The 27740-nt window shown below is 40.5% G+C and overlaps 1 protein-coding gene across 1 annotated transcript; it reads right to left on the bottom strand.

The window, feature by feature from the left end:
• Positions 1–1977: 1977 nt before the first annotated feature.
• Positions 1978–27502, bottom strand: col5a2b (collagen, type V, alpha 2b). Its single transcript, XM_029142513.3, has 55 exons — positions 27223–27502; positions 16386–16604; positions 16069–16293; positions 15944–15960; positions 15827–15859; positions 15634–15666; positions 15207–15260; positions 14759–14851; positions 14589–14663; positions 14436–14480; positions 14191–14244; positions 13989–14042; positions 13700–13753; positions 13200–13253; positions 13066–13119; positions 12658–12702; positions 12530–12583; positions 12393–12437; positions 12175–12228; positions 11982–12080; positions 11790–11834; positions 11555–11653; positions 11415–11468; positions 11109–11216; positions 10970–11023; positions 10789–10887; positions 10587–10640; positions 10372–10470; positions 10103–10156; positions 9933–9986; positions 9790–9843; positions 9505–9558; positions 9368–9412; positions 9120–9218; positions 8915–9022; positions 8758–8811; positions 8119–8172; positions 7947–8000; positions 7803–7856; positions 7565–7672; positions 7254–7307; positions 7039–7092; positions 6791–6952; positions 6588–6695; positions 6406–6513; positions 6238–6291; positions 5946–6053; positions 5787–5840; positions 5586–5693; positions 5361–5414; positions 5130–5237; positions 4582–4939; positions 4310–4500; positions 3940–4179; positions 1978–3856 (listed from the first exon to the last, which is right to left on the bottom strand). The coding sequence occupies exons 1-55, from the start codon at positions 27314–27316 to the stop codon at positions 3710–3712; spliced, it is 4767 nt and encodes a 1588-aa protein (XP_028998346.1). The 5' UTR covers positions 27317–27502; the 3' UTR covers positions 1978–3709.
• Positions 27503–27740: the final 238 nt, after the last annotated feature.

Genomic DNA, 27740 nt, shown 5'->3' with positions numbered 1-27740 from the left:
AACTATCATATTTAAGTATATTGACATGACATTGCTGAAAGAAGGAAGGGTGTGAATTTCAGCTTAGTTCCATTAGTGATATCATGTCGTGGTAGTGGTAGTGGTGCTAGCAGAAATTGGACAATTTTCAAAATCTCATGCTGTGGAGAGGCAAAAATAGCAAAATAAATTAATTAATACTCAACCAAATTCAGAACATCATGTTATTTTTTTAATTAGGTACTGTACAGTAGCATTCTGTCCCAATAGAGTTTGGAAGTGTAGTGCAGCGCCTTCACTTATTAAACAGAGGGCAGATATTGCTCTGATCCATCTCTTAGTTAAGATGCAAAATGCACTAACTGGTCCACTTTCCAACCAGTCAGCCACCCTTAGCCTGGCTTTGGGGGTTGCTTTTCCTATTCACTGTCACTTACTGTTTGTTCAAGTGGGATGTGTTCACTCTTGTTTCATTGAATGAAGTCCATGTGTACACTGACAAAATCCAGGATTCCCCTAATTTAAAACCTGGAATGCACAATAAAACCAGCAAAGCCCAAAATCTGTGTGCAGCATGTTTATCGAGATGCTTACAACATTCTTACCATAACCAGCAAACTTATTACTTTCCCTCAATTGTGAGAACTCTTTCTCAGCTTTGTGTTTTCAAGCCAGAGAGAATAATTTAGGTTAATGGTTGAGCCTTTCTCATGATCCTTTCCCAGTGTTCTTTAAGTGTGGTAGAGGCTCCTCATTGAAGTGGGGTTGGAGGGTGCACAGGAAGGAAAAGGAGTAGCTGGGAAATCTCATAGAGGCTCCTTGGCAAACAAGAGACACCCCAGCCAGGATCTGGGCGTTGCTGCCAAGTCATCTCAGGGTCGCAGACACCTAGGGTCCACATTTGTTCAAAGTGGGCAAAAATACATTAGGTGGAACGCACTTGATTTTTCAAAGAATTTGACCTAAGGTCCTGTAAATCAGGCTTGCAGAGACCTCAAAGCATGCATACAGGCGGGAGGTGATGAATAGAGATGGTTCAATCTCAAGACTGATATTTCCTCAGGAAACCTGACATTACCTGTTCTTATCAGAGATGAGTAGAATAGAGAGCTAATTAGATTGCACAGCTTGTGTAATCACAGAGGTATGTCCTGCCTGATTGACTTAAAGAAGGGGTCCCCTGAGTTTTTGCTCCGCCTCCCTTCGCATGACAAAATACCATAATATGAATGCATAATAACATAAAATAGAAATCAATAGCTGTCCACTGATCTGATTTATAAATGTATTTCCTCTACATTTTTCAAAATTTCTTAACATTTCTACACATAAAAACGCTGAATATGTGCATTTCCGGCCCTAATATGGGGAGAAACCTGAAAAGAGGCATCAATGAGCCTAGCCTCAGCCCAGGGCTCCAGCTTCCATTTTCGAGCCGTCATTATAGGTTAATCATATCATCATATCATAGGTTAATATGTGGAGCGATTCGCGGAGGCGAACCGGGTGCCTTTCTGTGTGGAGTTTGCATGTTGTCCAAAAACATGCATCAGGTCTACTTTCTACCATTCTAAAATTGCACGTCAATAGTTGTTGAACCTCATGAACCTCACTGTACGACAATGATCGAAGGTTATTGTTGTGCAGACTTTAAAGCCCACTATGAATCATGATTGATTAGACATGAAGGCTATTACTTGTATACTTAACAGATTTGCTTGGTTTTAGCAGCTGGTTGCACCCCTTAGCCACCCACCCCACCCTCCCGCATACACACCCTAAAGCAGAAACTTAACCAGTCCAACATCACACATATTTTGGATTAAATAAATCATTAAATAAACCATAAATCAAGAAGAGTATATATATTTTATATATATTCCTCTTGTTAAAGCAAAGCTGTCCATCACAATATGGCATTCAGCGTAAGATATGCTGCTTGTTAAACTACTGGACAGAACAGTTAAAAAAAAAAGACATGAAGGCTATGCTTTCGACTGTATTTCTTGTAATTTAATCTGACGTTTAAAAGACAATTTAAAGTCAATGAAACAAAACTTAACTAACTGACCTGACAAGTGCACTTCCTGTGGTAATTAATGCTTGTAGCACAGTTCATTTTTTTAGCAAATACTTTCTGATGCAAAATAAATATCACCACCATTAGAAAATGCTATTTCCATATTTACTAACTAACCAACTAAAATTTAAATGGTAGATTATCAACCTTTCAAATTTAAATTAAACTTTTCCTTTTATGTTGTTTTTAGTAAACCCAATTGTGCACTGGTTAGAAGTTGCATAATGAATTTGAAGACTAGAAATTACATCAGACACATCGGTTGATGTGTATAAACACCAGACTAAAGACTTCACTGTCACACAGTTCTAGAATAATATTTTTCCCGCCTGACCTTGTATATGGACACGGAAAATATACACAGCACTGTATGTAGAGTTGACAGAGGTTACAGTAAAGATTCCTACACCACACTTTATCCTAAAATTTTACATGTACAGAAATGAAAATAGCAGCCCTGGCTAAAAATGACCACCTCAACAGATGTGGCGCTAGACCGGAGCTGCGGGAAATGGTGAGAGTATCACGTCTTTCAGCGAACACAGAGAGGAGAGGTCGACCCAGAAACATGTGCTGTCTGAACTTTGGCTTTTTTTCCTGTAAGGTTGCCTTCTCTCTCCCTCGCTCTGGATATCTCCTTTGTGTGTGTGTCTGCTCTGTGCACACGCCCTTGTACATAAAGGCACAGTAAAGTAAAACGAAACATGCTCAGTGTGGACACTTTCAAACTAAAGATATACACATTTGTGTTGCAGGGTCTGATAAACAGAATGAGTCAGTACATTTAGCATAATTACTTCTCATTATTATAACACATTATAACACTGACATTGCATTTCACCCATGTAATTAAACGCCAAACCCTGAAATTTGGCAACTGTTATCTGTTTAAAGGTCAAAGAAGCAAAAATGTCTCCCTCTCCTGGTGAGACGATTTGAGATTCAGCAAAGTCAGACTTATTCAGAACAAACTTTTGCTTCTCTGTGGGGAGAACCAAGTTTTTATTTGGCCTTTATAGTTTCATTTTGCTGGAGGAGCACTGTTAATCCAAATAAAGTCATTTATTCCTCATCATCGTTAAACATTAAGAAAAGAGTTTTGCAATATACAGTCATAACTTGCATTTACACTTCATTTTTTAAAAGGAGATACAGAGGCTTTCTGTGAAAAAGATTAAATATGTTCCTGCACAGATCTTAATAATTTAGGTTCAAGCATATTATTTCATTTTTATGTTTTGTTTTCTTTAAAGTTAAGAACTATAACTATTGCCCTATCTAGGCCTATGTACATGCATTTACTGGAAAAAGCTGTCATTAATAAACTATTAAAAATGGTTTGATTGTTTCCAGAAAAAGTTCCCCAAAAGCTCAATGCATTTAAGATCAGTGTGTCTCCAATTTTTGCAAATAGTTTATTTGGATTTTATCTCAGCACATTAAATTTTTCTAAACCCTCACGCATTTCCCTCTAGAGCACTTGTGCTTTAGATTGTGAGTTTACTGACAAGGTGAAAAAATTATACCAGCATCCAACACATCCAAACCCACATCAACATCTACGTGCTATATGCTATAATATCTGACCTCGGCTGATGATGATACTCCTCTAAAAAGAGATTCGTGTCCATCTTGAATTGCGCATGTGTTTTATGAAAAGCACACTGGGCCAATGTCCAAGCCGAACTCCTGATCAGGCTTTCCAATGTCCATTGGGGCAAAATCCACAATAGGCAACCTGCTTGGAGTTTGTGTCCTGTACTCAATAATTGTTTTGTCCCAGTCTCCCTTTGATTTCTAAAGTAAAAAGAAAATTATGTTAATCACTTGACACCATTGTCATTGTTTATCAGCAATCAGGCATTTTGCTGAGCACTCACAGAGCAGCCATCCTTGATGACAGTGTATTTCAGACGATTATTGCCTTGCGCTCTAAGCTCCTGGCCGTTGAAGCCTTTGAGGACCAGAGCTTTCTTCATGCTGCTCTTCTCGTCTTTATAGGCCACGCTATTCCTGCAGTGATAGGTGATGTTCTGATGCGACTCTTTGGACAACAGCTGCAGCAGCTTCACTTGAACAGCTACTGCATTAGGCTGCTCCTCTTTGTTTCCATAGCTGAACTGAAATTGCATGTCATTTGTACATGATTACAGCCATAGCAATAATTTTGAAAACTTCTAGATTTCTAGATAATACTTTTGTTTATTAAACAAATATATTTTAATTGCATATTTTTAAATATTGTCTTACTTTAGTTCCAGAATTCATGTTGGTTCCAAACCAAACAGGTTTGTTAACACTAGGGTTGGATTTTGTCCACCAGGCTTTACGTGGAATGTTGGCCGGATTGCCAGAGATACAGGTTTCACCACTTTCCATATTACAGAAGACCCTGATGGCATCTTTTACGCTTCCTTGATTTGGATCAAGCCAGTACTCACCTGTTTACAAAGGAAATTACTGAAAGGGATGAGAATAAAACCAATTAAAAAATCACTAACTATGAGAAGCGCAATCATTACCACTCTTTTTCTGAGGATAGCACTGCTTGATGTCCTGGCATGTTTTTGCAGGGTTCATCTTGCTGCCGTCAGGACTACGAAGGTTCTGCAGATGTCCACTGAGGGTCTTGAGTGTGGCACGGACACCAGTGTCTGTACTCACTATCGTTGAAATTTTATTGGAAAGGGCTTCATCTCTGTTAAACTCTGGAGGTGGAGGAGGATCAGCTGCCACATAGTCCTCGATGAAATGCTCAGATTCTGGTACATCACCGTTTATGTCATAATCAACAGGACCAACAAAGAGGTTCTCAACAGCTGCTGTGGCAGGTCCAGGTGAGCCTGGAGGACCAGGGGGTCCAGGTTCACCAGGTGGACCCTGACAATAAAAATGACATAAATGAAACATAATGATTCTAGGTAAAGTCAAATCAATCTGCAGGACAACATGCAAAACAAATAGTGTCTTCATGACAGATGCCATTAATGAATACAGTGAAGTCATCATATATCTCCTATGATTTACACCAATAAGAAGACTGTGTGAGAGGGATACAATAATGAGTCACCTGTGCCCCAATGTCTCCACCACTTCCTCTGCTGCCAGGGGCACCCATTGGACCAGGCTGGCCAATGTTTCCTTCCTTTCCAGAAGGACCTGTCACTCCTGGAGAACCCTAAACATAGATAATATAAACCATATTTATGCATTCTTGAACTTTTATTTTTTACTTTTATTGGTTAAAAACATACAATAATAATCGGAAACTTTAATGCATTTTTCCTATATATACACTTACTCTTGGTCCAGCTGGTCCAACAATACCAATAGATCCTGGCTCTCCTGTTTGTCCCTTAAACAGACATTTTCATGTTAAAACTTTAATAGAGTATGCACCTGTAGTTGTTGCAAAAATGGACAAAGTTTAAGTTACATGCAGGGTACCTGAACCTATATGAACTCAACATCCAAACTAGAAACATCAATATCAATTTAATTAAATTCAATTATTAGAGCAGCTCACAGCTGTTCCTGGCAAACCCTGGAGTCCAGTAAAACCTCTGTGTCCTTTCTGGCCCCTCTCTCCTTGCTCTCCTGATGCTCCTTTCTCTCCCTGTGGCCCTTGAGGACCCTGAGGCAAACAAAAGAGAGAAAAACAACCCACGAATGGTTTAGAACACATTGTATTCACTGCAAATTTTAAATAGTGGAATTTCAAGCATACCACTTTCCCCCGTATTCCAGCTGGACCTTGGGGTCCAAGAGGACCTCTGGCACCCTAAACACCAAACAGGCAAAGACCGAACACACAATTTTAACAGTTATAACAGTTTAACTGGTTATGTGACAGACAGATGGAGAATGGTGAACTTAGGAAACTCACATTTTCGCCTCTCTGTCCAGGACCTCCAGTAATTCCCACAGGACCATCACCTCCTGCAGAACCTGTGCCTCCAGCCAAACCCTCTGGACCAGGATCACCCTTGTCACCCTACAAAAACAAATGGCAGTGATGGCACAAGTAATGGTATAACTCAGATTGTCAAATCACAAATGAGTTAATTTTATAGATTCATGAGAGTTAGAGTTATTCTAAAAAGGTTGTAGCCACAAATGTGAGGTCCAGGCCATAGATGTCACTGCTGCAGATAACAACCTTATAAATTCATTCTTACCCTCTCTCCTACAAGACCATCTTTGCCAGGAGAACCCTCTGCTCCAGCAATACCCTGAATAAATACAGACATAAAGATGGGAAAAGCATACCGTGAGGCATTATGAATTTAATGCTAGTAAACACTAAGTAAATATCTAAAGTAAAGCTTTGGAAACATGTGACAAACCTCAGGGCCAGCATCTCCTCTTGGCCCTGTGGTGCCTGGTAGGCCAACTCCGCCAGCAGGCCCTTTGCCACCTGGTGATCCAGCTGCCCCAGGTTTTCCTGGTTGACCCTGAAAACATAACAAAAGAAAACAATAAAATGTACATATCTGTATAAATATATCCCACTCTTAGATATGCATACCTCAGGACCTGGCAGTCCCTGCATGCCTCTTTCTCCTCTAAGTCCAGGCTGTCCCACAATTCCTCGTTGTCCTGCAGCACCAGCAGGTCCTGGAGGCCCATCAGGACCCTAAAAGAGAAACAAACAAGGTAAGATAAGCAAATAGTATGTTAGGATTAGTTTGTTATTGCAATTTAAAATATCATACATTATATAATACTTACTTGAGGACCATCTTCCCCAGAGTCTCCTTTTTCTCCCTGGGTGCCAGGGTGGCCACTTGGTCCACTCTCTCCTTGACGTCCTTGAGATCCATTCTCTCCCCGGATCCCAGGTGGGCCCTGCTTTCCTGGGGTACCAATGGGTCCATCTGCTCCAGAAGGACCCTGAAGACAAGTGATTTTTCCTCAATGCTAATTTTACCTAGTTAGTTTTTTATTATTATCTATTGTAACTACTGTATGTAACTTACAATAGAACCAGGTGGTCCAACTCCTCCAGGCAGCCCAGGAAAACCAGGAGATCCCTGTGGAAAGATAACATCAAATGTGTAAATTTAGTTTAGTTTTAGTGTAAATAATTTTTAATATCTAGTATAGTTATTGTGTTTTCCAAAATACTATACAAACAGTAAAACCACAGGGTGAGTTACTGATTTTCATAAAGGCTTTGTTCATATCTACTCACTGTTGGACCCTGAGTTCCTCTGCCACCTTTTAGTCCAGCAACACCAACAGGTCCCTAAAAAGATACATACTGTAAAAAATATGATTCCAAATATAAGGTAATTGTCATTTTTAGCTTCATGTGCAAAATGTTTCCTAGATTTATAGACCTGTTTGATTTTAGAGCATGTTGTAAAACACTACAATGATAAAACCTAAATCTATACAACTTAAAATACTTGAAGTGTTTAAGAAGCAATAATAGCAAATATATTATCAGAATCATACAAGCTCATTCAATCATTAGCTGTTTTTATCTGTGAATATGTGTACCTGTTCTCCATGTTTCCCAGCCATCCCTTGTGGTCCAGGTAGTCCTGTTTCTCCCTTCTGGCCAATCTCACCTGTTTCCCCTTTGACTCCAGGTTGACCATCAGGACCCTGGAAAAGTAAGAGTAAACGTAATAAAATTCTATTTCAAATTTTAACATCTAATATTAGATTGGTATTTCTTGCTTCTGTTCCTTTATTGTTTACAAATTAAGACTGCCACACTTTAGTAGACACTTACCTGAGTACCAGGTAATCCAACAGCACCAGTTGGACCAGGCTCACCAGTAGATCCCTGGTAATATTAGCAAACAAACAGATAAAAGCTTAATCAATGACAAAATTAGCTACTCATAATCAACTGAATCTAAAAAAAAGTACTGACAGTGATTCCTCTAGAGCCTCTGGGTCCTGCAGGTCCTTGTGGTCCATATTCACCCTGAGAAAAGTCACAGAAAACTTTAACCGTCATACAGCTTTTATTACATACTCAAATAAATTTACCAAAAGTACAGGAATAAGGTTTAAAATACACATTCAAAGTCTTTTGTACTTACCTTCTCCCCATTAGGTCCACCTGGGCCAGCAGGTCCAACAAGACCAGGAAGTCCCTTTCAATAAATTGAATGTTACAATGTTGATAATAATGAAAAATCTTCCTTTCAATCTAAAACAGTCTTGCCAGATATACAATAATTATTGTATTTATCCAATAGTTTTGGCGTCTGTACGAGCTACTTTTATTCAGCATCGTGACAAAAAGTGAAAATGGGCAAACAGGAGTTCAGAACCCAAAACAAATACTAAATGAAAACACAGCTGCAAACCAAGCAGTTTTATCGGCTTGTCTGGGTGTTAGACGCTACGTTTCAGGGACTAATTCAACCTGCCTGCCTAAGCTGCTGTGCATTGTCCAAGTGGTGTCGAACATTACAGTGTTAAAAACCACGCTGAAGTAAGTCTCTAGCTCCAAAAATGAAAGACATAATAACTCAAATAACTAAGCCTCTGTATTATTTCTTTAGGTTATGTGCACACAGAATAGTTTGTTTTTAAATGCTGATGATTGATTTTTAAAGTTTTTTTTTTAGTTTGTATGATAGTTTGAGTCGAAATATGCTAATTTTAAAGCCACGGTATTGCATTTGTTCATTTCCCATCTGGCAACACTGATCTGAAACAAGTTTTGCACTCACCCTTGCTCCATCAGATCCGGCTTTACCTTCAGGTCCTTTCTCTCCAAAAGACCCCTAAAAGAAGAAAACAGGTTGATCGTATTCATCAATTCACACAAACTGCACAAACTAGAAGTTTGTTTCTTTGCAGATGACTCAATTGTATTCTTTAGCTTACAGCATCTCCTTTTGGGCCTGAAGGTCCTGGTACACCTCTTTCCCCTGGCATACCTTGAAGTCCTGGACCTCCTGGTTCTCCACCAGCACCCTTTGGACCAGGGTTACCCTAAAATGTTTCAGAACATGATGCAATGAAAAAGTAAATAGGACTTTTTATGTTAGGCCACAAGTCTCAGGATGAGAGGTTGTTGTGATTGTCATACCTTTGGTCCATCTGGTCCTGGTCCACCTGGACCACCTTTGGGTCCCTGCAGTCCACTGGGTCCAATTTCACCTCTTTCTCCTGGAGGGCCTCGTTCTCCCTGAAACAGTAACAGTAAAAAACATCCAATACTGTTTTTCTTACCTGAAACATTAAATGTTCTGACTAAATTGAATGGTATTTTTTAAGGTTTGTGGGCTGAATAAGGGCTTACAATAAAATTGCAAATAACAATACAAACTTACTAACCCTTGCCCCAGTAGTTCCAACAGCACCAGCCTCTCCAGCAAGACCCTGCAACAACATAATGACAAACAAATTTTATTTGAAGTAAACATTCAACACAAGTTAATTTAAAATCTAAATTATATATGTATATTATCTACCTCATCGCCTAGTTTTCCTGACTCTCCAGGTGGACCTGGTGTTCCTGGCAAACCCTAAAAACAGTTGTTATTTAATTTCATTAACAAATTAATGGAATATAAATTACCGATATTGAAAATATAATGTCTACTTCAGGTTATTTAAAAAAAAACGTTATTGTTATTTATGTGTTTGGTTTTTCTTTCAGTTACCATAAGAGGGCAGAGCCAGTGAAAATCCTTTGTTAGATATAACACCTCCATTATCAATTACATAAGGAGTAATTTTTATGTGATATAGAGCACCTGGAAACCATGCAATCCCTGTGGCCCCTGCTCTCCTCTTTTTCCTGCAAGACCCTGAAAAAAGGCAAATTTATTATAATGTGATCCTAACACAACCATGTTATAAATGACTGAGGCTTTTCCTAACAAAAGGGGATACTTACAGCTGGACCAGGTGGACCAGCAGCACCTTGTTCTCCATCTTTTCCATTTAATCCCTAGAAAAAACAACAACATTACAGTATAGTACTTACTGTATCATTGCATTTGTACTTTAATCAAGTGAAGCCCAGTATAAGATGCAATAGAAGTGTTTTTATTTAGTCATAGATACCCTTGGACCTGGCGGTCCAGCACTTCCAGCCTCCCCAATCTTTCCAGTATCACCCTAAAAAGCACCAATCAACAGAATCAAAATTATAGTGATCTTGCTTTCATTGGGCAGAAATTTCTGCAAATCTGCAAAAAAAATAGAATATAATTCCAATAAAGGTAAATTAAACTACTTCTCAGTCTTTCTAGGCTATATCAAGCATGACAGTTTTCCCTAAATTCCCTATTATTCTACTTGAATCAATCCATCATGGGCACAGTCATACTAACAGTCAGGCCCTTTGGTCCTGGAAGGCCCATTGATCCAACTGCACCTCTGCCTCCAGCAGAACCTGCTGAGCCTTGTTTGCCATCCTCCCCTGCTGAACCCTAGAGAAAGAGGATAAATCTTGAAACTATTTTATATACTGTACAGTATGTGCAAGTAAACTATATACGTTTTTATAGTTTTTACAGTTTTAACTTTGGTAAGGTTTTCTACATACCAGGGGTCCTTGTTTTCCTTCTGGTCCTTGAGAGCCAATGGGTCCAGTGAGTCCCTATAAATTAAAACCAAATATATAAAACCTTATAGTAAATACTTGTTGCTTAATGTGAGTCTTCTTCTCACAGTGATACATAGAGTAATGTTGTAGATGATGGAATTGCAAAGTAACAACTATGAATACTGAGCTATGTCTGTTTTACCCGAGCCCCTGTTAAACCTGGTTCACCACTGCGTCCTGGGTCTCCATCTAAACCTTTTGCGCCAGTTGTCCCTGGTAGCCCTCTTTCACCCTGGGCTCCCTGTTTGATCAACAATCAAATATTCAGAAACCAAAACCCATAATAATCCTGTTATTTGGCTTTTTGGAAGAATTTTATTTACCTTTTGACCTGGTAAACCATCCGCACCAGGGAAACCTCTATTTCCTGGAGAACCCTAGAAGGCATTTATACGATCAATTGAGATACAAATCAGGCTGTCAGTAATATATAGTAGTTACTAAAAGAACAAGTTGATTTACTGTCTCTCCTGCATGTCCAGGAGGTCCAATGGATCCACCATCACCTCGTGGCCCGCGCTTTCCATCATCCCCCATTGGGCCTAATGGACCTGGAGCACCATGGTCACCCTAAAAGATATAATCTTTAACTTAAACCCTAAAATGAACGAATCGGCCTGGACACAGAAGGTTGCTGGTTTGAGCTCACCACGTGTGTCATTAAGCAGGAAACTTAGATTCCTAACTTAGAAAATTAGAACTAGATTAAATGCAGCGGACACAAGTTCTTCAAGGGGATCAATGAAGTATGTATCTTATCTAGCTTACTCTTTCTCCTTTGTGTCCAGCTTCTCCTTTGAATCCGGCTACACCAACTTCACCCTGTAAATAGCATTAACAACATAACTTCAAGATTTAACATCATGTTATCCCATTTTATTTAAAAACGAATTCTTTAAAACAATCACCAATTGCCCTTTTGGTCCTGGAGCACCTGTCATTCCCTGCGATCCAGGGGTACCAGAGGGTCCGAGCAAACCCGCTGGACCCTGAACACCTGCTAAACCCTGAGACAGAAATGTTGCATTACATCCAATATTTAATTTAAACAAACCACTATGCATATATTGTATCTAAGCATTTCTTGATTGTCATGCCATATCATGTTTACAACAAACTTCTTATGTATTCAGAGGCACTTACTGTTTGGCCACGGGCACCTGGAGCTCCATCAGATCCCGCTGTACCCTGTGACACAAACAACTACTAATTACTAAAACTATTACTACTATTAATGATCATACAGTACATCTATATCATCTAATAGGGTGCTTGCTTTCCACCTGTGAGATATTCCTACAAACAGTCAGAATTATTTAATTGATTATGACAAACCTGTTGTCCTGTTGGCCCAGGTGGTCCAACATGACCGCCATCTCCCCTGGGTCCCTGCTGTCCTGGACTTCCTCTCACCCCTGTTGGCCCTGGTTCACCCTGCACCATTAACCAAAGAAAGGTACGGATATAATTGGACACCGACATGACCAAATAGTAAATCTTATGACACCAGGCTGCAAAAAAATCTCACCTTCATTCCTGGGTTACCAGGAAATCCGGGCACTCCAGGTATTCCGATTGGACCCTGTAGTAGCAACAAAAAGCTTGTTTAAGAAACAAAGCAAGTTTTCATAGTTTGACCCAGATCAGCATTTTATATTCGTGTTTTGTATATTATTTGACCACGGAAAATGAGGTAATTAAGATGAGTTATGAAAAGCTTATATTTTTTTATTTTACAATACTTACTAGAGGGCCTGGTTTTCCCACATGGCCAGGTGTACCCCGTTTTCCCTAACAGAAAAAAGTAATCATTTAAAAAATTATATAATATAAAATATAATTATAAATGTAAGGTCACTGCATTATTTGTTTATTTTTCTTACCACAGGACCAGTTGGTCCAGCTCTGCCTCTTTCACCTTGCATGCCCACTGGCCCCTGAATCCAAAGACATTCTCAATGACAAAGATATTCTATGTAATTAACTTCAGTTGTGTGTTGTTGTCACTTACTAGTGGCCCTGGAGCACCAATTGTACCAGGAGTACCAGAGGAACCCTGCAAACATGCACACAGACAGTTTAATAAGATTATTGAAAATCAGCACCTTCAATTTAACTGTTCTGTTTTGGTGGTGTTTACAATGTGCAAAGCTCAATTTAGAAAGAATTGATTTCTCTCATTATTAAACATATTTTGCTTAAATTATAGTATCAATTTTTGTCTAAAAAAATTATATAGTTAACTGAGTAGTTGTGCAACATTTGATTGGATACCAGACAAACAATTAAATTAATTGTTTAATTAAGGCTCTAATAATTTTTTAAAAACTAGTCATTCAAAGGGGTTAACATGCAATAGCTTACTACTGCTTGTTTATTTCCCTGTTTGTTTAAAATGCTGAGATACTATATACTGTACCTTTGCTCCAACAGACCCAGACTCGCCTTTTGGCCCAGCAAGACCAGCGTGTCCCTGTTTCACAAATTAAAATTATAATATTGCTCAAAAATGTCTCGTGATAGAAGAACAACAAGATTTTTAACTCGACTTACTTTGTGACCTTTCAGTCCTGGAAGACCTGGAAGTCCTGGAAATCCTCTTGCACCCTGCGTTGAGATTTCATAATTAAATTACTTTCTGAGTTAATTTTGACAGGCATGCTTTTCTCACATGTTTTATAGAATATTTTATTCAAATATATTTTTTTACGTCACCTATGTAATAAGGAGCTATTATTGCTGTTTCCATTTGTCACTGTAAATATCTTTTTTTAACCCAAAGGTCGTTCAGACCTGCTGCTGTGTCATTTGACCCCCGCTAGATGTCAGTACAGATCTTTTTCATTGGCAATTTCTTGTATTTTATGGTCTAAAAAACGTCTAATGTCAGTGCTGTTATAATTCCATTAAGGTACTTTTTACATTAATTCCTTCTGATTTAATTGTTACTCTTTCTATTTCTACATTTAAGTAAGTAAATAGATTAAAAAATGATGTACTCATGCTTAATATGATATAATTTTGGGAACAGTATATAACAAGAGTATTGTTACCACAGATCCTGGAAATCCTGCTTCTCCTGTAGCCCCAGAAGGTCCAGATTCCCCCTGAGAGTATAAACAGTACAAATATCTGAGTTATTATGACATATTTAAATCATTTTTACTATGAGCAATCACTGGCTGTAGGACTAATAAGTAACAGTCTTAATAAATAAAACTATAAGAGCACGCTACTTTTCGTATATGCATCTGATAGGCATCAGTATACGATAATAATATTATCAGTTGACAATTCAATAACTTTTGCATTTTAAAAATTATATTTATATGTTTAACCCACGTCTGGCCCAGGTTTTCCTGGAAGCCCATCTGGTCCTCGATGACCAGGTTCGCCCTGTGGAGAGACACATAAACATTGAGCATGTAATGAACATTTAAGATAAACAGTTTTATTTAAAATAACATATTTATGGCTCAAACCAAAAATAGAGGATTGATGTAAATGTGAAGATCAACTGCATTCTTGAATTAAATGCTCCTACCATTGCTCCTGGCTCTCCAGCCTCTCCTGGAATCCCTTGACCACCAGCTGGACCCTGGAAGGAAATTCAGATAAATATGATATATGGATACGTATCAGTATATCTGGGTCTTGAGGGTCATGAATATAATATATCCTTTCATTTTAGAGCAACACGTGACTTATACATTGCTGATAATTGCTTCCAGGACATTTAGCAAAACTAACATTAGAATTAAGCTTTTAAATCATGGATGTCAAACTTACTGGGGGTCCATTTGGTCCTGGAACTCCTCGTGGTCCTGCTTCACCCTGAAATAGCACCAAATCATAAATAATGTTAGTGTGTGTTATTTTACATAAGTCATTTTTTAAGGTTACAGTAAATAAACTTTTCACACAGAACTATGCAGCACTCACCCTAACTCCTGTTACCATTCCAGCAAGACCAGACTTGTCACTGAAACCTGAAGCCATTTGTGATACTAGGTTACCCTTTGGGGAGAGATTTTTTATGTAAAGCGTGAATTACTTGAAACAGTAATCAGGTATTGAAACACGTTAACTACAGGTAACTTAGAAAACCTCACCCCAGGGTAGGAAGGATGACCTGGAGGTCCCGGTTCTCCTGGATTTCCTGGCACACCGGGGTCTCCGTCAAATCCCGGAGGACCCATGAATCCCTGCAGGTTGGTGTGAATATAATATTGATAAGTGACTAAACATTGTTTTCCGAAAATTATTATTAATCTTATTATTGGATTTTTTTGTGACTGTTATAAAGGCATTATAACTGCTCCCATGTGATACTATAGTACACTAACGATTACTTTCTATTTCTGACTCTTATGAACCTTTTAAACTATGAACCTTATGAATACCTTTTACTACAGGTGAATGCAGAAGAAAGTTTATTATTAATAATTAAATTTGAACCATGAAAACCTGAAGCTATGTGTGTTCTAGAGTTTGAGGCTTTATAAAAGGCCAGCAGTCGCTACAATAAGACATCAGAATCCATTACTTTAATCAACCTACCTTTCGTCCTTTAAAACCTCTTGGTCCAGTGTTACCCTGAGCTCCCGGGGGACCCTGGATAAACACAGTTTGTGAAACTAAGTACAGAAGAACAATATATGACCAAAAGTACAGGATAAATTAATTTGATTATAAACCTATACAAAATAGCATATTTCTCATAAGCATTATTAGGCCATACATCACTTTTTATTCCTAATATTAATACAATATTAATATATATTAGTGATAATTTGCTAAACATAAACCAACATTTGGTGCCCTCTAGTGTTAAAATGGAGACCATGATGATTAGGATTACTGTGAACTATTGTGTACATATTATCTTTTAGATTATCATGAATCATAAAAAATGTCAAATACAGTATGTCCCTTTAGGGGCTTCATACAATTATACAGTATAACGTATAAAGCGGATAAAACTCACAGAGGGCCCTGGAAGTCCTGGAAGCCCAACCACCTGGGGGAAAATATAGTAAGTAATATTAATATTAGTAATACTAGAAAAGGCTAAACAACATTATAACAATTCAAAGTTATATATATATATATATATATATATATATATATATATATATATATATATATATATATATATATATATATATGGACCTACTCACATATGGGATATCACCTGGTTCACCTTTTTGTCCCTACAATAATACAAATCAACAATTCTTTTAATTGAAGGAAGATTTGAATAATATTAATCTACATTAGACTTTACAGTGACTTACCTTGAAGCCCATAATTTCTTAAGGAAAACATAAACAAAAACAGTTAAAACATATTATTTTGTTTAATAAAACAACTTTTACCAAAACGTTAATGAACAGTTCATCTTGTGAATCATTTGTCTCACCAATCATCCTGCTGGCACCAGCCAAGGTATTACACACGGGGCAACACTCTCCCTCAGGGGTGACGACCTTTTCACAGTTCGACAGTAGTTCACACTGAACCTCATCACAGACGACAATGCCATTGTCACAGACACAGACGCGACAAGGCTCAGGTTTCCAGATGTCATTATGATGGTGGAGCTCTCCATCAGCTGTGCAGCTCTTCTCTTTTTTGTCTTCTGCAGCTTTATCAGTTGTTTATCAAACAACAAAAAACAGCATATTTCAAAAGGAGCACAACCCACACCTATATTATAACTAATTGGCTTCTGATTACCTGTTGTGGGGTCTGTGCTGGGAGTTAATGCAGAGACTGCAATCAAGCACACAGGGCAACATTCACCCTCTGGAGTCACAGTTTTCTGACAGTTGCCAAGGTCCTCACAAACCACCTCATCACACGTAACTGTCCCCTTATCGCACACACAGATCCGACAAGGCTCCGGGTTCCACATGTCATTGTTAACATAGACGTTTCCATTTTCTTTGCAGGTGTCTTTGCAAAACAGAAATGTAAGAACAATATATTAAAATGAGACATTTGAAAATATGACCTATAATTTAACTTTTGCCAGTACCAGTGCATTTCAAGCACATTTACTAGAAGTCACACACATATAGGTGCATACAATACTGTAGTTTAAAGAATTCTTTGCATATTTGCTATCTTTCCATTCATTCATTTATTGCTTTTTCAAACTAAGCTCAACTTTTGGTGATTACCTCATAATTATCATGTAAGGCTGACCACAGATAAATTTGGGTTCAAGGAAATCAAAACAACTTGCTTATTAGCAAAAGGGAATCTAAATACCTACTGGTACAGCAGTATTGCATAAAAACAGACAAGCAAAAAAATAAGTGTGATTTCTTCAGATGTCAACATTTTTTTTGTAACATGCGTGACTTTCATGCCATACAGTGCATCTTACATTTTACATCCCTTTGATTGAATAAAGGGAAAATACACCTTATATGATCCTTTTGTGCGGCAGGAGCTTCATTGCTGCCCATGACTTCCCATTATTGCTATTGATGGAAAGATGCCAGCAGTGATAACACACAGAAAAGATTTTTACCACAAAAGGTGATGAGACACTACTGTAAGCTGGCATACACAAGGGGCGGCCTAAATGGGAAGTACTATATACAGATGTGCAGACTATATATATATATATATATATATATATATATATATATATATATATATATATATATATATATATATATATATATATATATATATATATATATATATATATATATATATATACACACACACACACTCTATTCTCACCCTCCGCGGGTGGTCTCATCCACTTTCCAAGCTCGGGTCCTCTACCAGAGGCCAGGGAGCTTGAGGGTTCTGCGTAGTATCCTTGCTGTTCCTAGGACTGCACTTTTCTGGACTGAGATTTCAGATGTTTTTCCAGGGATCTGTCGTAGCCACTCCTCCAGTTTGGGGGTCACAGCCCCCAGTGCTCCGATCACCACAGGCACCACTGTGGCCCTCACCCTCCAAGCCTTCTCCAGTTCTTCTCTGAGCCCTTGGTATTTCTCTAGTTTCTCATGTTCCTTTTTCCTGATGTTGCCATCGCTTGGTATTGCCACATCCACCACTACGGCTTTCCTCTGCTCTTTATCCACCACCACAATGTCTGGTTGGTTCGCCATTACCATTCTGTCAGTCTGGATCTGGAAGTCCCACAGGATCTTGGCTCGCTCGTTCTCTACCACCTTGGGAGGTGTTTCCCACTTTGACCTTGGGGTTTCCAGTCCATACTCCGCGCAGATGTTCCTGTATACTATGCCAGCCACTTGGTTATGGCGTTCCATGTATGCTTTGCCTGCCAGCATCTTACACCCTGCAGTTATGTGCTGGACCGTCTCTGGGGCCTCTTTGCACAGTCTACACCTTGGGTCTTGTCTGGTGTGGTAGATCTGGGCCTCTATGGCTCTGGTGCTCAGGGCCTGCTCCTGTGCGGCCAGGATGAGTGCCTCTGTGCTGTCCTTCAGCCCAGCCCTTTCAAGCCATTGGTAGGATTTGTTGAGATCAGCCACTTCAGTTATGTTCCGGTGGTACATCCCGTGCAAGGGCTTGTCCTCCCATGATGGTCCCTCTTCCAGCATCTCATCCTCTGTTCTCCACTGCCTGAGACATTCACTCAGCACGTCATCTGTCGGGGCCTTATCCTTGATGTACTTATGGATCTTGGATGTTTCATCCTGGATAGTGGCTCTCACGCTCACTAGTCCTCGGCCTCCTTCCTTGCGGCTAGCGTACAGTCTCAGGGTGCTTGATTTGGGGTGGAACCCTCCATGCATGGTGAGGAGCTTTCGTGTCTTAACATCTGTGGTCTGTATCTCTTCCTTTGGCCACCTTATTATTCCCGCAGGGTATCTGATCACTGGCAGAGCGTAGCTGTTTATTGCCCGGGATTTGTTCTTGCCATTGAGCTGGCTTCTTAGGACTTGCCTTACTCGTTGGAGGTATTTGGCTGTTGCCGCATTCCTTGTTGCCTGTTCAAGGTTGCCGTTTGCCTGTGGTATTCCAAGGTACTTGTAATTGTCCTCAATGTCTGCTATTGTTCCTTCTGGGAGTGAGACCCCTTCTGTGTGGATTACCTTGCCTCTCTTTGTCACCATCCTCCCACATTTCTCAAGCCCGAATGACATCCCGATGTCCGAGCTGTAGATCCTGGTGGTGTGGATCAGCGAGTCGATGTCTCGCTCACTCTTGGCGTACAGCTTGATGTCATCCATGTAGAGGAGGTGACTTATGGTGGCCCCGTTCCGGAGTCGGTATCCATAGCCAGTCTTGTTTATTATTTGGCTGAGGGGGTTCAGACCTATGCAGAACAGCAGTGGGGACAGTGCATCTCCTTGGTATATGCCACATTTGATGGATACTTGGGCAAGCGGCTTCCCATTGGCTTCAAGGGTGGTTCTCCACAACCTCATCGAGTTTGCAATGAAGGCCCTTAGAGTTCTGTTGATGTTGTACAGCTCCAAGCATTCAGTGATCCATGTGTGTGGCATTGAGTCATAGGCTTTCTTGTAGTCGATCCAGGCTGTGCACAGGTTGGTGTGTCGCATTCTGCAGTCTTGGGCGACTGTTCTGTCTACTAGGAGTTGGTGTTTGGCTCCTCTGGTATCCTTACCAATGCCCTTCTGTGCTTTGCTCATGTATTGACTCATGTGCCCACTTATCTTAGCTGCGATGATGCCTGACATGAGCTTCCATGTTGTGGAGAGACAGGTTATTGGCCGGTAGTTGGATGGGACAGTACCCTTTGAGGGATCCTTCATTATCAGGATCGTTCGCCCTTCGGTTAGCCATTCAGGGTGGGTCCCATCCCTTAGCAGCTGGTTCATTTGTGCTGCCAGGCGCTCATGGATTGCAGTGAGCTTCTTTAGCCAGTAGGTGTGGATCATGTCAGGGCCAGGTGCTGTCCAGTTTTTCATACCTGAGACTCTATGTTGGATGTCTGCCACTGTGATAGTCACTGGATTCTGTTCAGGGAGGTTGCTGTGGTCTTCCCTCAGATCCACCAGCCACTGTGCATCACTGTTGTGTGATGCCTCCCTCTCCCATATCCCTTTCCAGTACTGTTCAGTTTCCAGCCTTGGTGGGTCTGCTCTGTTGTTATTACCCTGCCATTGAGAGTACACTTTCGCAGGTTGTGTTGCGAACAGCCGGTTTATTCGTCTGGCTTCGTTATCTCTGGTGTATCTCTTTAGGCGGCTGGCCAAGGCTTGTAGCCTTTGCTTGGCAGTTTCGAGTGCTTCAGGTATTGTCATCTGGCTGTACCTCTTAGGCATTGGTCTTTTCATTGCACCTCTCTGGGCCTCTGTCATTTGGCTCACTTCCCTCCGAGCTGCCTTGATTTTTGCCTCCAACCTTCGTTTCCATGGTGGGTATTGTTTCTCATGGCTCCCATGGTTGCTCTTATATCCAAGCATCTCTAGGATCACTGATGCTGAAGCGTATATCAGCTCATTGGTTTCTGTGATTGTTGTGGTAGGGATCGCTCTCAATGCTGCATTCACATCTTCCATGAGACTTTCTGATGGTACTTCACTTAGCCGTTGTAGTGGGGTTCGGGGTTGCCTGTTCAATCTCGCCATGATCTTATCTTTCAGGTCAGTCGCTGCCTCGCTCAGCGTATCTGTGCTTATTGGGGCTTCGTACCCAATTTCCTGTTGGGGAGATGGTGAAACCTTCCCTCTGACCTGGCGTCCTGGCTCCCCCTTGCCATAGCATTTGTGTTGTATCTCGTCAATCTCAAGTTGTGATAGCAGTTGCCGTTTGTGGATGTTGGAACACTGAGCTACTAGTTGCTTCGCCGTCAGCCTTGAATGTGGGTTTCTCCGTTCCCAATCACCGCACATTCTTTGCATGTAACCCCTCTGACTAGGGTTACTTGAGTAGTAGCATTCCAACAGAGCCTTGTTCTCGCATCTCAGCCATTTCTTTCTTGTTCCAGTAGCCCACTTCTCGTCAAGGTGCTCTGGTTCCCCAACACCTGACGCAGACCTTGTTAGACCGGGCGACGTCTGAGCCGGTATCTCATGTGGTTCATTGTCTCTCATGATATGAGGTAGGCGGTAGCTTGAAGGGTCTTGCCCAAGGACCCACACTGGATGCCTATTCGCCCTAATGGGGATTCGAACCGGGAACCCCCCCGTATGCAAGTCATGCGACTTTACCGATTGAGCTATCCAGTGAGCATATATATATATATATATATATATATATATATATATATATATATATATATATATATATATATATATATATATATATATATATATATATATATATATATATATATATATATATATATATATATATATATATATATATATATATACAGGTTGGTGTGTCGCATTCTGCAGTCTTGGGCGACTGTTCTGTCTACCAGGAGTTGGTGTTTGGCTCCTCTGGTATCCTTACCAATGCCCTTCTGTGCTTCGCTCATGTATTGACTCACGTGCCCACTTATCTTAGCTGCAATGATGCCTGACATGAGCTTCCATGTTGTGGAGAGACAGGTTATTGGCCGGTAGTTGGATGGGACTGTGCCCTTTGAGGGATCCTTCATTATCAGGATCATTCGCCCTTCGGTTAGCCATTCAGGGTGAGTCCCATCCCTTAGCAGCTGGTTCATTTGTGCTGCCAGGCGCTCATGGATTGCAGTGAGCTTCTTTAGCCAGTAGGCGTGGATCATGTCAGGGCCAGGTGCTGTCCAGTTTTTCATACCTGAGACTCTTTGTTGGATGTCTGCCACTGTGATAGTCACTGGGTTCTGTTCAGGGAGGTTGCTGTGGTCTTCCCTCAGATCCACCAGCCACTGTGCATCTCTGTTGTGTGATGCCTCCCTCTCCCATATCCCTTTCCAGTACTGTTCAGTTTCCAGCCTTGGTGGGTCTGCTCTGCTGTTATTACCCTGCCATTGAGAGTACACTTTCGCAGGTTGTGTTGCGAACAGCCGGTTTATTCGTCTGGCTTCGTTATCTCTGGTGTATCTCTTTAGGCGGCTGGCCAAGGCTTGTAGCCTTAGCTTGGCAGTTTCGAGTGCTTCACGTATGGGCATCTGGCTGTACCTCTTGGGCATCGGTCTTTTCATTGCACCTCTCTGGGCCTCTGTCATTTGGCTCACTTCCCTCCGAGCTGCCTTGATTTTTGCCTCCAACCTTCGTTTCCATGGTGGGTATTGTTTCTCATGGCTCCCATGGTTGCTCTTCTAGCCAAGCACCTCTAGGATCACTGATGCTGAAGCGTATATCAGCTCATTGGTTTCTGTGATTGTTGTGGTAGGGATCACTCTCAATGCTGCATTCACATCTTCCATGAGACTTTCTGATGGTACTTCACTTAGCCGTTGTAGTGGGGTTCGGGGTTGCCTGTTCAGTCTCGCCATGATCTTATCTTTCAGGTCAGTCGCTGCCTCGCTCAGTGTATCTGTGCTTATTGGGGCTTCGTACCCAATTTCCGGTTGGGGAGATGGTGAAACCTCCCCTCTGACCTGGCGTCCTGGCTCCCCCTTGCCGTAGCATTTGTGTTGTATCTCGTCAATCTCAAGTTGTGATAACAGTTGCCGTTTGTGGATGTTGGAACACTGAGCTACTAGTTGCTTCGCCGTCAGCCTTGAATGTGGGTTTCTCCGTTCCCATTCACCGCGCATTCTTTGCATGTAGCCCCTCTGACTAGGGTTACTTGAGTAGTAGCATTCCAACAGAGCCTTGTTCTCGCATCTCAGCCATTTCTTTCTTGTTCCAGTAGCCCACTTCTCGCCAAGGTGCTCTGGTTCCCCAACACCTGACGCAGACCTTGTTAGACCGGGCGACGTCTGAGCCGGTATCTCATGTGGTTCATTGTCTCTCATGATATGAGGTAGGCGGTAGCTTGAAGGGTCTTGCCCAAGGACCCACACTGGATGCCTATTCGCCTATATATATATATATATATATATATATATATATATATATATATATATATATATATATATATATATATATATATATATAACTTATATATATATATATAACTTCCGGAGCATGTTGACCGTGTGCCTGCACATACGCGTGGCTCCAAACCCTCACAGTGTTTAACTGCATGTGTAGAGGTGATAATCCAATGAAAGGCATTAGAATAAATACAACAAAGCGCTAGGTTTAATGTTGATTAAAGTGAACCAAAATGGCTGACCTAAAGTCTGCGTTCTAGGGCATTTACCATTAATCAAGGGCATGTTGTTAACTTTAATCTGTTTAACATATTAAGTATTACTATAGCATAGAATTACTTTCCAAACAAATGATGATGTAGGCTGCTTTAGCTGGTGAATTACGGTTATTAAGGTAAAATTCATGAGGTATGGGGTAAAATTCCTATGGAAACTACTTCATGTTTTGCATATTTTAAATATTTACTATAGTGCTGTACTTTGCTGTCAAAATGCCCTTGTGTTGTCATTGGGGTTACAGAACTCAAAAACAGATTTATAATGTAGAAACAATGATCCAGCGCTGGTGTGGGATGTTAAAGACAGGAGTTAAACTTACATACTAGTTTATGAATCAATTCCTATAAAATAACAATAAACTTTAAAAAAAATACATGCACAAAGCTACTTTTACAATACAAAAGAATTATTAGTGCATAAAAAAATAATTATCACTTTTTCACTGGCAGATACAAAATACTACTGGGCTGCACTTGAGCAAGGCATGCTATTCAGGCCGGCACCGACTAGACTGTAGCTGAATTTAAGAGCTCCAAACTGTAAATGTGACTATAAAAGTAAATCTGTATGAAAGTATGTAATCATTTCTGTCTCTAAGTGTAAACTTAGAGTAGTGGCATCAAACGCAACTCAAATTCCAACATAATAACACCTACTGTCAGGCTCTGGTTTTGTTTTCAGTTTTTTTTTGAAAGGTCTGTGTTTTCATCCATCTTGTCATGTTCTAGTTCCGTTTTTATTTTGAAAATCTTAGTTGTCATGTTGTTAGTTCCAGTTTCATTTCCTGTTTTAGTTTGAAAGGACTTCCTGTTTACCGCATGTCATTACCGGTTCCCATCATCCACACCTGCACTTCATTAGTAATCAGTTCACCGTGTATTTAAGCACCACCTCTCACCCAAGTACCTCGCCAGATTGTCAAGTCTCAGTACCACATTCCAGCGTTCTTGTATAGTCGTCTAGTTTTCTGATCACGTCCGTCATTGACCTCTGGTTCCTGCCTGACCCTCGTCTGTACCTTCGCCTTCGATCTTGTGGTAAATTTCCTGACCGTCTGACCATTGAGTTTTGCCTAGCCCTAGCCTGTACCTCTGCCGAGTTTACCTGTGATTCGACCTCTGCCTGTTTACCGGACCTGATCTTGCCTGCTCCCTTTTGTGCCTAAAAACTGTGACTTAACGTGCATGACCCGGATTGCCTGACTACGCCTGGACAATAAACGCTGTTTATTAACCCCATACCTCGCCTGCGCTGTGCATTTGGGTCCTCCTGTGTGTTCCTGACACCTACTAGGGTGAAATTAACCATTAAGGCAAATTTGATCTGCCCTGAGGGCGTCTTACTGCCAAAGGTTTGCCAAAGCACACGTTAGTAAACTAAAACAATGGATTTTGTAGCAGCCCCGCACAACTTTGTCCTTTTTGTGTATGTCTATGTCTTTGCCTTTTAAAAAAGAAAACTATCAGGAAACACAAAACTAAACAGCATGATTGAAATAGCAAAAATTGCCACCTGCTGCAGGCTCTGAGAGCATATTTTAACCCTGGCAGTTTAGTGACATCCTTAAGTACTAATTATGTGGTGGAGCCTCTCCCCGCGAGAGAGACTGGGTTCTCAAAAGAAGAGTTATTTCAGGGGAAACCACAGCAGCTGTATTATATGTTGGGCTTGGGTAAAATTTGTGGCTTGCTTTTATTTGAGAGAATGTAGCGGTGCCACACCCGGAGAAGCCCTCCTGCTACAAAAAGAGGTACAGATCACAGGCCGCAGCATGTGTAGTCTAAGACAGTAGCTTAAGAAATCAGGTTACGCACATTGAGCTCTGAATCGCAGTTACAGATGTTTTTCTAGCTTTTGTTTCTGCCTTGTTTAGAAATATGTTAGATTAAAAACAAATCTATTATTATGACTAATTGTGGGTTTCCTGTTTCTCTGACCTTGTGGTTGAAACTGCCTGAATACGGGTTTGTAATGAATATTTTACTCATTAATTACACTTTGTAGTTTCAGTTTCTAATTTGAGAGCTAAATAAGGACAAGATCATTTCCCTATCGTATTTTATTAGCCTTCACACTTTTAATTTTGAAACTAAATTTGGTTTAATGTGTTGTCAAAGAATTGAACTGTTGGGTTAATCAGTCCATAGATATATCGAATTAAATGGCAATGAAGTCTGAACATCTGGTTACCTAGACAACCTTGGAGGTTGTAGATGCTGATGTTTCCTCCAGTCTAAATGCTATGCTGTGGCTCATTCCATTTTACACACAATCTGAATACACCTCCAAATGGCACTAAATCACTGATTTCTTAAATCGTTACATCAATCTTTTGTCATTTCATTTCATCATTTAAGGTGAAAGCTAATATTTGTCAGGCTAATTAGTTTTAAAATGGCACAACCGGCTAATGCTTATTACTATTTTTACATAGTTGGCCAAAACTCTAAAACTCAGAACTTTAACTAATGTATGCCTCATACCGGGGCGGCACGGTGGTGCCTCACAGCAAGACGGTTGGGGTTCGATTCTCGGGGGCGGCCCTGTTTTCTTTCTGTGTGGAGTTAGCACGTCCCCCCGTGTTTGAGTAGGTTCTCTCCGTGTTCTCCGGCTTCCTCCCACAGTCCAAAGACATGCATTAGGTTGATTGGCTTCTCTCCATTGCCCGTGTGTGTGTGTGTGTGTGTGTGTGTGTGTGTGTGTGTGTGTGTGTGTGTGTGTGTGTGTGTGTGTGTGTGTGTGTGTGTGTTTGTGTGTTTGTGTGTGTGAGAGAATGGTTGTATGTCTCTGTGTTGCCCTGCAATGGACTGGCGACCTGTCCAGGGTGTACCCTGCCTCTCGCCCATAGCCAGCTTGGATAGGCTCCAGCACCCCTGCGACCCCACATATGGGATTCAGCGGTTTGGAAAATGGATGGATAGATGTCTTATACCAATGAGATATGTGGTAATAAGATTGTTACCCCAATCTGTAACATTTCTATGTTGTGTTTGTGCAGTTCCTCAACCATTTCATCAGTCATTGTTTTAGCAACGTGTGAATATTTTTGGTTTTTGCTGATCCCTCACTCTTGCACAACTTATTACTGTCTACTGTTTAAATATTAATGTATGTACAAGGATTACTTAGTACAAGTATGTACCAGTATTACTGTTGTCTTTGCACAATTATTGCTGTTTGATATATATTTTTTCTTTTTTGTCCTGTCAATTGCTACTGAAAACAGAAATGTCCCCGTTGTGGGATTAATAAGGCTGTATCCTCTCCTATTTGTGTTTTTTCTATAAAAATTTTAATTGAATTCCAGGGTTTCCCAGCTGCCCAGCTTTTTGTGCGGTGTTTTATATTCTCCCCTCATCTGTGTCTTCCTTTTGATTTTGAGTTAATTAGTGTAGGTCTCCAGACCAAGCCTCCAAGACAAAAACCACATTGCCTACTGAGACATCAAAAAGCTAGTATTTTAAGCTGGTATCTTTCAGGCCAATGACTCCTGGACCTTCAAGTAGTACTAACCTCCAGCTGGTTGGGGATTAAGTTTAAGTTGTACTTTCCAATGCTGTCATGGTGATTTCACCTTGTTTTTTAAGAATCACAAGCCAAAAGACAATATTTTATTGATTTAGTGGTGTGTTTTAAGTTTCTGTTTGGATGCAGAGAAGGTGTTGTTCTGTTTTGATAGATTTTTTTATCTTTTGTAGCACCTCTACAGACACAGCTGCAAGCATCTTAACCTTTAATTGTTAACTCAGGTGTAGGAAAAACCTCTTTAAGCTATTTTTTTTTCCTTCCTTTTGGAGCTTCAGTTGATAAAAGTGGACATAACTCATATGCACCATCTTCTCACTCTGGGCGTGTCTTGTCTGCCTTTGGCCCAAAGTCTGACCAAAATTAGTGGCCTGTATTTGTCCATCCCATCCACAAGGCCACAGCATTATAGCCATGGCACTCAGAACCCCTTCATTCAGACTCAACCTCACTCTGAAATAGCTCAGCCGGCCTTGTATGCTCTGTAGCAAGCAGGGTAAAAGTATTTTGGACAAACATTGACATCCACTGGGACATTTGATTTTACACAAACAGAATTTTGTCTCATCAGCATCTGCTCAGCCTTAATATTAGGCTTGTTATAACCTGCCCTTAACAAGAGGATTTGTTTACAATATTAATATTTTAAAACTGAAATCAGGCCTTAAATATGAATCTTACAGAGGTTTCATGATGCTTTGTCCAAAAGCTCACAGATGAAAGCACATCTGGCTGAGCTTACCCAGCCAAAACCTTTGTAGGACATTTTAATGTTGTTCATAAACCTGTCAGCACTAATCATAAGACTAAGGAGCAGTCGTATTTAGCTGTCTCACTGACCTTTCTTGGTATCTTCTTGGCCATTCACAGAGACCATTTGAGCCAATGCGAGGAGCAGGCATGTGGTAATCCCAGAGCGCAATGAGGGGCCCATGTCTGCACGCCAGACATGCAGCGTCCTCAAACACAACAGACAAGGAAGTCAGAGAGAGCCCAACTACAGCATCCAGACTCAAAAATGCAAATATGCCTGAGTGGAACAGGCTCCTGGATGAGCAATCGCAGCAAATTGAAACAACTCACTCCTTACCCCACTGACATCCTTCCCTCCTACTCTCTCTCTCTATTCCTCTTAACTCTCATCTTTTTTGGGGGGGGGGCTTTATTTCAAGGCCAACCTTCTCCTCTGGCTCTGAGAGCTGCTTTAAAAGATGCAGCTAATTAAAGACTGAATATGTCAAACCACTTGATGAAAGAAAGGCTGGATGCTGCTGCTAAAAAAGTACAGTAAATCACTAAGGACTTTACTGGTTTTAATTGGTATTTCATATTTTGAAAGAAATGTATTTTTCACATTT

The sequence above is a fragment of the Betta splendens genome, chromosome 2 (genome assembly GCF_900634795.4).
Source record: "Betta splendens chromosome 2, fBetSpl5.4, whole genome shotgun sequence".
Lineage (NCBI taxonomy): Eukaryota > Metazoa > Chordata > Actinopteri > Anabantiformes > Osphronemidae > Betta > Betta splendens.
The sequence above is the reverse complement of the archived record's forward strand: the minus strand, read 5'-3'. Positions and strand labels throughout refer to the sequence as shown.

Excerpts from the sequence above, each read along its gene's own strand:
- col5a2b (XM_029142513.3), bottom strand. The coding sequence starts at position 27,316 with ATGGGCCCCTCATTGCGCTCTGGGATTACCACATGCCTGCTCCTCGCA. Across the intron at positions 11,024-11,108 it reads CTGGACATGCAGGAGAGACA|GGTTCTCCAGGAAATAGAGG; the intron begins GTAAATCAACTT and ends AATGCCTTCTAG. Across the intron at positions 9,559-9,789 it reads AGGGATTGCATGGTTTCCAG|GGTTTGCCAGGAACACCAGG; the intron begins GTGCTCTATATC and ends AACTGTTTTTAG.